At 45.3% G+C, this 11,969-nt stretch overlaps 1 protein-coding gene across 7 annotated transcripts in view; it reads left to right on the top strand.

Moving 5' to 3' along the window:
* Positions 1–11,969, top strand: part of MAPKAPK5 (MAPK activated protein kinase 5) — a 27,792-nt gene continuing 15,823 nt past the window's right edge. For 2 of the 7 annotated variants that reach the window (XM_080390752.1, XM_080390749.1), the window contains exons 1-5: positions 6–775; positions 5,413–5,486; positions 6,775–6,850; positions 8,047–8,144; positions 9,652–9,760. In XM_080390752.1, coding sequence (XP_080246878.1) covers positions 740–775; positions 5,413–5,486; positions 6,775–6,850; positions 8,047–8,144; positions 9,652–9,760 — 393 coding nt within the window. In that variant the 5' untranslated portion in view covers positions 6–739. Of the gene's footprint in view, positions 776–3,386; positions 3,570–5,412; positions 5,487–6,774; positions 6,851–8,046; positions 8,145–9,651; positions 9,761–11,969 lie in introns of those variants that run through there. The other 5 variants (XM_080390751.1, XM_080390750.1, XM_080390753.1 and 2 more) reach the window with 5 other exon arrangements.

Below are 11,969 nucleotides of genomic sequence, written 5' to 3'. Positions count from 1 at the left end.
TCTCCTCACCCCCAAATCTCGCGAGGCTTCGCCGCCGTCCCGCCGGGGGCGTGGCTGGAGAGCCCCGCTTCGCCCCACCCCTCGGGGAGTGACTGCCCCCCGTCGTCTACGTCACTAAAAGGTGCCCGGCGGCTCGAAGGCCCCTGGGGGGCCTTGAAGATGACGTCGCGCTTTTAGGGGTGGCGGCGGCCGCCTGTAAACAGCGCCAGCGCGGTGGCGGAGGCTCCTAGAATTCCCTGGTGGGAGCGGGTGGCAGGCGGGGGGCGCGGACCGACCTCCCGCGGGGGGCGTGGCGGGGGCGGGAGCGCCGCGGCGGGGCGCGCCGCCCGGCGGGTGTGCCCGGCTCAGGGTGCCGGCAATGCCTGGCTCCCGGGCGGCGCGGGCGGCGACGGCGCCTCGGCGGCGGCGTCTCCCGGGCTGAGCGGCGGCTCTGGGCCCGCCCGCGCCCTCCCCGCCGCGCTCGCCCGCCTCCGCGCGGGGTCCCGGCCCCCCCCCGTACCCCCCCGGCCCTCCCGGCTGGGGATGAGGCGGTGTGGCGGCGGCACAAAGGCTCCGCCGGGGCTGCCCGTTCCCTAGAGCGGCCCAGCGCCCCCGAGCCGGCCCCGCTGTCGCCGCCGGCCCCCGCTCGCCGCCTCCCTTCTTCCCTCCCTCCTGCCTCGGCCCCCGCTGTCCCTCGCTGGGGCTGGGCCGGTGGCTGCCGACCCCCACCCTCCCCGGCCGCCCGTAGCTCCCCGGGAGGATGTCGGAGAATCACGAGATGGACAAGATGATCAAGGTAGGCAGGGGGCAGCGGCCTTGGGGGGCTCCCCGCCACCGGCCCTGCTCGTCCCCTGCCCTGCGAGGAGTGTGTGGGCAGCCCGGGCAGGGCCCGGCGGGTCCCGGTGCCACCTTCTCTTAGGGCTGCGGCGTTGCCTCTCGGTGCCCCACCACCGGGCCCGGCTGCCCTGGGGGTCGCCACCTGCAGCGCTCCGGTGTGGAGTGCCAGGCACCGGACAGGGGAGCCGGAGCTGCCGGCAAACGGCTCCCAGGGGATCTGGCCTTGGCGGGGGTCGATGCTGGGATGTGGGGAGCAGAAGCGGGGCGGCAGGGAGCTGGGGTCTCTGCCTCACAGCAGTCCCCGGCAGCTGAACCATCTCCAAGTTCCCTTTGGGATGCTGTGATGAAAACAAATCTGGCGTGTGGGATGTTTGTGTTTTGAGTGGCGGTAGAGCAGCTGAACAGATTCAGGATTTCTTTTTTTACAGCGGGAATCAGTGTGTGAGCTTAGTGCTTCCCCATGAGTCCCCTGGTGACCCAGCTGAGCGGATTTCCTGAAGAAGCTGGGAAAACCCTTTGGAGATAAAGTGACAATAAAACAGCGTTTTAAAGACGTACTGTAGGTTCTTTACCCAGCGCAAAGCATTCACTGTCACCGATTCTGGATCCCTTCATAAAACTTACTAAAATAAGATGAATGAATTCCTTAGGGATGTAGGTAAAAAGACCCCGTATCTTGACATTTGCCACTTTCGTTAGCCCTGCGTTCTACCACGGTGGGATTTGTCTTTACAAAGCTCATTGGGGGCAAAAATCAACACAAGAGAAGTAGCAACGCAGTCTTGTGTTGTTGAAATCTGGATTGATTTAAAATATATGCCTCTTACCTTTTGAACTAAAAAAGCCCAAAGTAGAAGAAAGCTGAAGCACTGTGTTCAAACAACCCAGGTTGTAATTAAACTATAAGATTGAGTATTGAAATTGTATACTGTCTGTTCCTGCTTCATTATCAGTCTTGGCATAGTGCAGGTGAAGTGGCTGTCTAGAAGGTTTTTCAATTATTTCTGTGCTATTTCATGTGAAGGCTGAAGATTTGCATCGGAGCTCTTGGCAGTTCAAAACAAAAAAGCCGGAGCAGTTGTGTAGGGACAGTCCTGTATCTGCCTCCTGTTCCTCTTAGTTTGGAGGATTTCTGACTGAGAACAGACTCAGGGCAAATCTGGGTTGTAGGTATTGTCTGAATCTAAAACATCATGTAGTGCTTTTGTATATTATGCTGCTTTCTCTGCTTCTCACGTACTTGGTTATTGTTCCAAGTTTGATCGGTTTTCACCTGCGTCTGCAAGTTTAAGTTCTGTGATTCAAGATAGCGATTGCTGTTCAAGGTAAACCATCCAAAAGGCTGCGTGGGGAGGTGGAGGTGTTGGCATTTCACTTGTTGAATTTGTGGAGTTTGTGCAAGCAGCAGTCTGTATGCTTTTAATTGACTATAGTGAGTACGCATTATTCTTAAAGTACCTTATTTCAAACCTTTTCCCATTGGTATTGAGTGGAAACTGAGAAGGACCTGAGCTTTCCTCCCAGCAGTCCTGTTGCATGCCTAACCCTGTCTGAAAGCAGCTTGCTGGAGATCAGGCTAAGAGAAATCAGAGAGTCCTGCTTTTCCAGGCTGTTAGCATCCCAGACTGCTGACTCTGTATGGGAGGATGCTCAAACCGTTGTTTTAGGTACCCTGAGCTTGCTGAAAGGGTATTGTGCCATTGAAGAGAACTCAACTCTCAAAGTTGGTGTGAAACTTTTTTTGTAATTGAATACATTTCAAATTAGTTTATTCCTTTTGCTCACTGGAAATTAATGTAAGGAGTGATCAGAAGTTTGAAGTTCCTTTAACAGTTGGAACAAAAAGGTTTACTGTAAGAAATTGCACCACTGCAGATTTTTTTTGAAAGCGCTCTCTCCAGCACTCTTCTGCCTTCTGTTCCCAGCCGCAGCAGATTAGTTCCAGCTGACCCGTCAGCCAGTCTACAAGTTCAGTGCTGTGCAGCAGTGCTACTGGAAGGGGATTTATTCTCCAGATGTGGAGCTAAGTACGGGATACTGTACCCTTGGCTGTCTGCATCCACTGTACATTAATCTAAATAAAGAGGCAGGGCATTTAAGCTTACCAGTTGAAACAGCTTTTGATCTTTGTAAAAGGCTTTCTTATATTTGTACATTTTTCATGGTGTTTGAGTGTTACAAACTCATGCCGATTTGCAGCTATATAGTCTTGGTGCTAGGTTTGGAGCTCCTGTTTCTGAACCAGGAGATTTAAGCAATTCTGTACATCAGTGGATGTCAAAGTTCTCAAATACTTTATTTCATATTGTTAGGAAAAGGTGAATAGTGTTTCTTGGTCACTATGTGGTTCATTTTGACTTCTAAGTTGTAAAGCTGCTTTGGCATGAAGATTAGAATCCAAATAAAAAGGCAGAAGCGAAAAATGTTGAGTTTTTTTATTTACAATAATGGCATATGTGCAGAATAGGAAAGAGGAAATTAATTTTATTAAAAATGGACTTATCTGTAAGTTGCTGCACTTCAGGAGTTGGGAACTATCAGATCTTACTCTCGCTCCATTTGTTTCGTAGACCACAGACTTTCCAATTCCCAGTCGGCTTTTCTGTTCCACATATTCAGCTGGAATGAAGTGAGTCGTCTCTGTGCCATCTCTGAAGTGGTGTGAGGCAGCAGAAACTGTTCAGTCAAGACTGGGCTTGTATGTGGAGACAGGATCTCTTTTTAGACCAACCTGTGCAGTTTGAAAGGGTTGGGTAAGTTTTGGGGCAGGCAGGCCCTTTGGTTTTGGAACAGGAGCAGCAGGCTTTAAAGCTCTATAAAAAAAGAATGAAGAAATTTTACCACTTCATCGTGATGTTGCTGCAGCGTAGTTGGGCATTTGCTTCTCCAGTTCAGTGGCTTGACTTTCTTCAAAACTGAAATGCTAGGTATGGTCTTGAAAGCATATACCGAGGAGATACTCCCCAGTCCAGAGAAACCCTTTCCCTGCTCATTAATGCTCTTCTGAAATTGTGTTTTCGCTGCGCCTGTGATGCCTTCAATTCTCTGTATCTGAATATCAGGAAAATGAAATCAGCTTTTCCCTAATATGCATCTCACGAGTGAAATTTTTTAGTTGAATTGATAAGAAAGTTTATTTGTGCTTCTACTTGAAAACAAACCATGTGCAATCCACTATGCTTTTCTTCCCCTTGCTTTTAGACCCCTTCATAAAGCCTCCAGTAAACTTTAACTTTTCCCTTTACACCGTTCATTCTAGTCATTTATGATTTATGTAATGCCCGTCCCAGGCTGTGTTAAAAGGCAATTTTTCCTTTCATAGCTGCCTTTTGCACTTTCTAATCCCTTCAAATCTTGCCTCAGATACCACCTTTCCTCTTTTGCTTTGTTTTCAGTTTGTGTGGCTTGAGGTCTGGCTCCAGTATTAATACTGGAGTATCCAGTATTACTGGCAATAGTATTAATCCACGACTGTTAGCGGAGACCAGCGATCCCAGGTTAGGAACTGCCATTTTCCACACCTTAGCTGAAATCAGGCACAAGTGTTCTCTCTTTTCTTGTAGTTTGCAGCATGAGCGATTCCTGAAATGCTGCATGCTTTGAACCGAAGTTAACAGAAGGGGAAAAAATCTGATCAGAATAAAGTTGCTTTGCAAGCAGTGGACTCTTCCATTTGTTTTTCTTGTATTTGGGAAGTATTTTTACCTGCTTGCTTATGCTGGCTTTTGTTACCAGCTCCTTTTCTTGCAATTTATCAGAAAGCCTGGCTTTTGGAAAAATGATCCTGAACATAGGCAGCAATGTTCATAAAAGAACAAAGGCAGGGTCTGATGGTGTGTATGACTTGGTGACTTGAGTTTGCAGACATTCCCACCGTTCAGCCGTCTCTGTTGTTAGATCACCATCTGTGTCACAGCACATGGCAGCGGCGTTAATCAAAACGCTGCGCGCCGAAGCTGCATTTACATCCCGCCTTGTGACATGTTTAAGCATGATAGCACCCGAGCTGTGTCATAACAAACCCAAACCCTGTTTATATGGATTTGGACAAAAGAATTACAAACATGCGCCTGGTTCATTATCAGGCAAGCTAAAACTAGTCATGCAGGGTTTAATTTACAGTATAATGATTCTAAAGGTTTGAAAACCCTGAGAAAGCAGCGAAATAATTTTCCACTGTACTGTGTGGCCAAAACCCACATAACAATGCTGAAATTGGGCCTTTGTGTTTGGTTGTGATTGATCATTTATAGGTAGGAAGCTGGATTGAGGAGTCAGGGCGGGGGGAGAGTGCCCCTGATACGCTTTCTGTATTAAAGGCACAAGATCCCATTTACTGTTCTCAATAACCATGTTTCCAAATGCCAGGGTGAGCAGTCTCAGCAGCACAAATGAATTTTAAATGGAGATATATCATTATGTGAGCATTTGTGTTTATGTTTATTTTCCTAGGTGAAGCAAAACTCCAAAGCAGGCTCTTTCTCTGCTCACATATCTTGCAAATCAGGACTGCTGAGCTGTTGGTTTTTGGAATGGATGTAGTAATACATATTTTTTTTTTAACTCTCTTTCCCCTCCCCCTGCTTTCTTGAATAGGAAACCTCCATTTTAGAGGAGTACAACATTAACTGGACTCAGAAGCTGGGAGCTGGGATCAGTGGTCCTGTTAGGTAAGACAATACACCTGCGGATTTGTGTGTAATCTCAGCCCGTTTCGTTAGCTGTGGAGAAGTGAGTATGTATTTTAAGTGTGCTAACAGCAAAGCCGTGTGATATATACTCTCTTTATAAACAAACGTAGGCTGGGTCGTAGCTGATATGCAAACGAGCTATTGTCTTATACAGGGTGTGTTTGAAGTACAAACTCTCCTCGCCCCTCTGCCTTCCCCTGTCTCGCTGCTGTATTCCTGAAGTAAAGTGAGAACAGGAGTTGGTTTTGAAACGGTGGCAGCAGAAAATTCTGCTCAGACACCTTTGTCCTTTTGATACAAGTGTCAGCGCAGTGCAAAGGTCACTGCTCCCGTCTACGGTATCATCACTTGGGGCATCAGCACGGCGTGCCCGTTAGCTATTTTTACCAGCTATTTTTTTCGGATCATCATGTGAGGCCAAAGCAGATAGTGCCGTGAGCTCTGCATCTCAAACCAGACTTGCCTGTCATGAATTTCTAACCGTTGCAAGAACTGGATGCTTTCTGTAAAGCAAAACATATGTTCCCTTTTCAACAAGCACTCTCCCTTTTGGGAGCGGGGATTTGTGCACAAGCGCTGGAAAACAAATGTCTGCGCCTTTCTGTTTCTGGGCGCTTGACAGGGTGATTGTCTTCTGCCACCATTTATCTTCCTGTCCAGGCAGCTGGTTTCTCCTCATCCATTTTGTGTTGCTGTGTTGCCTCTGATCTTTGTTAAAATATCCCTTTGTGCTTTATTCTTTTAGCTGCCTGTTAATATGTGGGTCCTTCCCTCTGACGCAGTTCAATTGTTTATGTTAAATGGGGGAAAGAGAGAAAAAAACGTTTGTGGCACAGTTGGTGGCCTTGCCAAAACAAGGATTTCCATTCAGAAAGACTTTATTTGTTGCAGACTACACCCTTCATTGGAGATGTTCAGGCTGCTGCTGTGTGGTTTGGTTTTTTTCATCAAATGTGTCTCTTCAGGCTGAACGTATAGAGTGCATTCTGTTTGTCTGCAGTTACCCATTGCTCTGATGTACTTTTTCTGCATTGTTGAATACATAACTTTGTGTGAGGTGTTTCTGCATAACGTGTTTGATTGTTGTGGAAGGCTGAACACTGAGGCTTTCAAGCTGGGACGTGGTGACAGGTGCCCTGTATATTCCAGATTGCGGGCATTCCTGTTATTTCCCATGCGGAGAGCAAACTCATAACTACAGATCAATTGCTTGAAGTGTCTCTTTAACATTCTTGCTGACTGAATAATTTTATTGCTGTAATACCAGAGTCTGCATGAAAAAGTCCTCTCAAGAACGCTTTGCACTGAAAATTCTTCTTGATCGTCCAAAAGCTAGAAATGAGGTATAGTTTCTGTTTATACTGTCTGCCTTCTGACACGCTGCAAAGTTTGCCCTTTTGGTGAATTGTTGCAATGGTTTTAAAAAACAAAACAAAACAACCCAACCCAACCCAACCCTGTGTGTTCTGCAGATCTTGCTGTGCAAGATTCCTTGCGTTTGATCCTCTGGCCTTGCTGTGCTCAGTTCCTATAGGGTGAGGTGGTGGGTGAAACAGGGGCTTTCTAACTCTTGAGTTTGCTGTAGGTGTTAGTATATGTTATATGTACAAGTGCAATGTATAAAACTGCATTTTAAAGCTGGTGTTCTCCCTACATCCCGTGTCAGGTAACATGACTAGTTTAGAATGAATTTTGTTTCCATACATCTTGCTCTTGGATGTCACTACCCTAAGAATTGGCAAGAATGCTTCAAGTCGCACTCTAAATGGTATGGGTTTATCCGTGTAAGCTCATTCGTACTGTTTGTGACTTACTGTGGCTGGCAAGAGCATGCCAAGGTACCAGACTGCCAGTCCTTTGAAAATGATGGGCAGTCATTCAAGCTGTCGTGAAAGAAGTGTTAATTGTCCTCAAGGTTTAGGCAACTTCCATTTGTTGTTACTGAGCAAATTCTCATTTAAAATTCTCAGGGGAAAATAAGCTGTCTACAAAGAGCATCAAGCCTCAGCTTGATTTAGAAGTCCAGGTATGGGGAAAATACCTTAGGTGCCTGTTACAGAAAGTCAGAACAGGAGATAATGTTCCATGTGTTGTGAGTGTTAGACCATTGGGCCATAAAAGAAACTGGATTATGGAATTTCAGGTTTTATTAATGGATTTTCAGTTTCAGTCACATCTCTCTTGCTACTTTAAAGGTAGTTCTAGGTTTAAATTTATTTTAAAACCCCCAAGAAAGCTAAGGTTGGGCTTTTTCTGGAACTCTGCTGGGTTAATTCCATAGACTGTAACAAATAGGTTGGCAACGTATGATCTTTTTGTCTCACTTGGTCTAAGCAGTGTAGTGGCTGTTGGTCACTCATATAAACACTTGTAGGCATTTCTTATTTTTTGAATAATTAGAAATTGGGTGTGACTGGTGCTGAGCACAGCTGGCAGCACATGGGCTCGCATGTGCTGTGGTCTTGGGGGCAGAGGGAGGAGCAGAACTGGTCAAGTGCGTGTCACTGTGTACAGTAACGTTTCTTCCCTTCTCTTTAAGGTACGTCTGCACATGATGTGTGCAACACATCCAAATATTGTTCAAATTATTGAAGTTTATGCTAACAGTGTGCAGTTCCCACATGAATCCAGCCCAAGGTAAGATTACATAGGGTGATTCATTCCCACAGCTTGCTTTCCATGTTTAGGCCAAGGTATAGTGAAGTTTGGTTGTTTTTGTTTTTGTTTTTTTTAAAAAAATCACAATGTGACCAAAATGAATATTTATAGAGTGTTCCAGGTATATTATTTATACTTCAGGCTAAGCAATGGTTGCTTTTTCAGTGTCAATGCCCTGTCAATGCCCAGACCTTTGCATATTTAAATGAATTTGTATCCTTCACTACTGGTTTTGAATACATCTTCGTTTCTTAGGTTTTTCATTGATTCAGTCTGTGATACCTGCATTGTCTGAGAGTGTATATTAGCTTCTAGTTCCTGTCCTGCTTTGATACTGCTGTAGTAGCTGGAATTGAATTGTAACCTTTGAGCCTCCTTCTGCTTTCAGCGCACTGTTAAAGCAGGATTGGAGCTGCGACTTTTGTTGCTACCTAGAATCCTAAAGAGATTCTTTTCCGTGATGGTGATGCCTGTGAGCCACTGGGAAACTCAGAGTGCCAGTCTTAATTTAAAAAAAAAGAAGAAGAAAGAATTGTTTCTAAAAATATTAGGTTCTGCCCTGTAAACTGTTGACACGTTGTCCTGCTTCCAATGAAACAGCAAAACATGAAGCAGGCTCTTTTTTCATATATTACTGTTGTTTGGGATAAAAATGTATACTAGTTGGATATTAGTTGAGGAAAAAAAAAATCAGAGCTGGGAGAATTAAAGACCTGAGAACCTCCTGTCTTAGTCTGTTGTATCTGACTTTGCTGTGTGGTGAGAACAACTAGACGTTAGTTTCTGGAGTATCTAGCAGTCCTGATCTCCACACTTCCTATCTGTTGTCCTTCAGAATTATGGCAATAAAACTGTAAATTAAAATAATGAGGTCCAGTAGAGTATCCCGACTCAAAAGCATTCGAGATAGTTACTCAGCCTTCTGCTTCCAAGTTGCCGTTAACATCTTTAGCCCCTAGGCAGATCGGCACATTTGCAAGGATGGGTGCAGACGGGTTCACGCAGCGCTCTAAGCCACCTCCAGCCTGGAAGCTGTTTAGCCTGTTTAATGCAAGACTCTACCTGCTGTATTATTCCTTGAGGGCAGAGTTAGGCACTGATGTGTCTAAATGGCTTCCAGGTCCGAACTGGCTCGCTGGTGGAAAGCATGGGTGGAACTGGCATGTATCTTGTCTGAATACATACATGTAGGCATCTCCACGGCGTTTGTTCCAGCTGGATGTGGGAGCCCAACATGAAGAGCGAACTGTGAATTCCTGGCTGACAATCAGCGAGTCAGATTGTGCTGGGAGCCAGAAAATCCAGCAGCATATATGCTTAAAGACAAAATTATGGAACCAAAATAACTAACAACTGTAGGAGAAGCATGTCCCATATGTCTCTCTTTTGGCCCGCGTCAGTAGATGTGAAGTATGCATTATTAGCTTAGCAATTCTGTTATTTTCTGATTATTTTTAATATAACAAAATGAAATGCTTTTGAACAGGGCTCGGCTCCTAATTGTAATGGAGATGATGGAAGGGGGAGAGCTATTTCACAGAATCAGCCAGCACCGGCACTTTACTGAGAAGCAAGCAAGCCAAGTAACAAAGCAGGCAAGTTAACACCCATGTATAAGCAAATCCGTGAATGATAATGGCTAAAGTATTTAACAATTTCTTGGGGTGGGGGGGTGGGAAAAAAGGAAGCTAAAATAATCCTCAGTTCTGATCCGATGATCATTGCCTGCTTTGTTATAACCTGACAATGCCAAAGTTTTAATAGAAGCAAAGAATTTGAAGGTGTGGGTTAGTTCTTCTGGGTTGGGACCTTGCTGTCTCTGCTGTCCTTAGCAGTGGTTTTCCTAACCTGGTCTACACAACACTTCACCAAAGAGAGCTCTTTTCTTGCACAATCTTCCTGCTGTATCGCTCGCTGTTGTTCTGAAAGTGTTACCTCCAACAGTCCACAGGCTTTCACCAGACCCCGAGTGGCTCCTGAGCTCCAGTTTGAGAATCGCTCTTGGCCGTGGCACAGACTTGGTGTTTCTCTCACCTCTTGGATGGGGTGGCAGACGATAATGTACGAGTATCCTGGGCCAGTGGTTTTCAAGCTGGGTTTTGTATTTGGTTTTATGGAAGTCCTGTCTATCGTGGAAGATAACAAGAGGAATGTGGCACTATAGTGCATGTTTTCTGTGCTCTTTGTTCTGATGTTATTTTTCCCTCTCCATTTCTCTACGCAACTCACTCTTGAATGTTGTGGTTTATAGCCTCCACGGTGTTTATTACTAGAGGTTTTGGTGTCCGTCAGGCTCTTTGTTGCTTAGCAGTGCATCTGGTGTGATTAGCTTATATCCTGCTAGAGTAGGCAGGGTGATGAAGCAGAAGGAGCTCCATGAGATTCAGTGCAGGGATTCCCAGCATCAGTTCCTCTCAGTCCTGGGGTGAACTTGTTCCCTTTCACTTCCAAGCTGTTTGATGACTTGTGATGCCCAGTCAGAAAGCTTGGATTAATGGGAGCATTGCAGGAAAGATGGTATGGCTGTATGTTGTGATAGCCTTTCCAGGGAGCCACAGCAGAGGACCAGCAGGTTGCTGTGAGGAACCACAAGGCAGAAGGACCTTGCTGGCAAAATGGCTGAGCTCTTCTGCATGGGAATTGGCACCACAGCATGAAGCTGAGCGCTGGGGTTGCCATCGTTTGCTTCTTGCAGAGGTTATATTGGCTTTGAAACAAGAGAGATACAAACTGTAGGTGAGAGACTATACTGGAGATACTAATCAGTAAATGTCCTGCTGCCACACCAGTGATAACTGCAGTGAACAAAGGAAAGAAAACATGAGACACGATAGTACAGCATTTGTTGTAAATTGGCATGACTGTTTATGAATATATCTGTATCCCAGTCACTTGCTTCCCCTTAAGCTGGGGAAATAATATTTGGTACTGAGGCCAAAGAGGGCCACATCATTTCATCTTACTTTTCTGTCTCGTGCTTTGACTTGTTTCTAATAAAATGCTAATTGTGCTGTTATCTTTTTGGTTTCATCTGACAAAAGAAATTAGGTAGACGTACAGAATTATTCTTGACAGTTCATTTTCGTGTCCTTTGGGCTGTTCGATTCTGACAATGCAAGGCGGTCTTCAGGATTAACATGTTGGGGAAATCTTTTAAAACTGTACCAAAAGACAAGACTTTGACTTGAATTCCAGCTGTGTGTACGCTTGGGTTATCCATGTCCCAAGTAACTCTTCTCTTTAATGTTTATACAAATGGAGTTTGAAAGCAATGTTGAAATCTTTTTCTTTCATCTAGTGGTTCTTCATTATTGTCTTGAACGATGGGTCTTAGTTCCTTATACTCAGTAGTAGTTAAAAACTTGTCACAAAGCTGCCTTATTTTCTCTGGGAACGTGTTTGTATTTTTTTCTGAGCTCAGTTAACCCTAAAGTTCTCTTGTCACAGTAAGTTGCAGTCTTCTAAGACTCATCTCAGCGCTTTACCCGGGGTACTGTGTTTGGGTAGGATCCTACAGCAGCCCGTAGGAATACTTTCCAATAAAGGGTCATGTGGCTTTGCCTTACTTTTGTTTCAGTGATGCTGTTTAAGTATTTATGCTCTGGTTTCCTTTAAATGAATTGCACTTTCAAATGTACGGTCTGTAGAGCTTTCATGACTGGGTTACAGGTTTCTAATCCACGGCAGCATAAGAAGCTGCCTCTGAAAGAGTTAAGTCATGCATTTTTGTGTTAAATCCCATTGAATGAATAAATTGCAGGCAGTACCATCAAGAGTCGAAGAATAAAACCGCCTGAATGTTGA

Source organism: Falco punctatus (assembly GCF_963210335.1).
Source record: "Falco punctatus genome assembly, chromosome: 1".
NCBI lineage: Eukaryota > Metazoa > Chordata > Aves > Falconiformes > Falconidae > Falco > Falco punctatus.
This window is presented reverse-complemented; position numbering and strand designations above follow the sequence as displayed.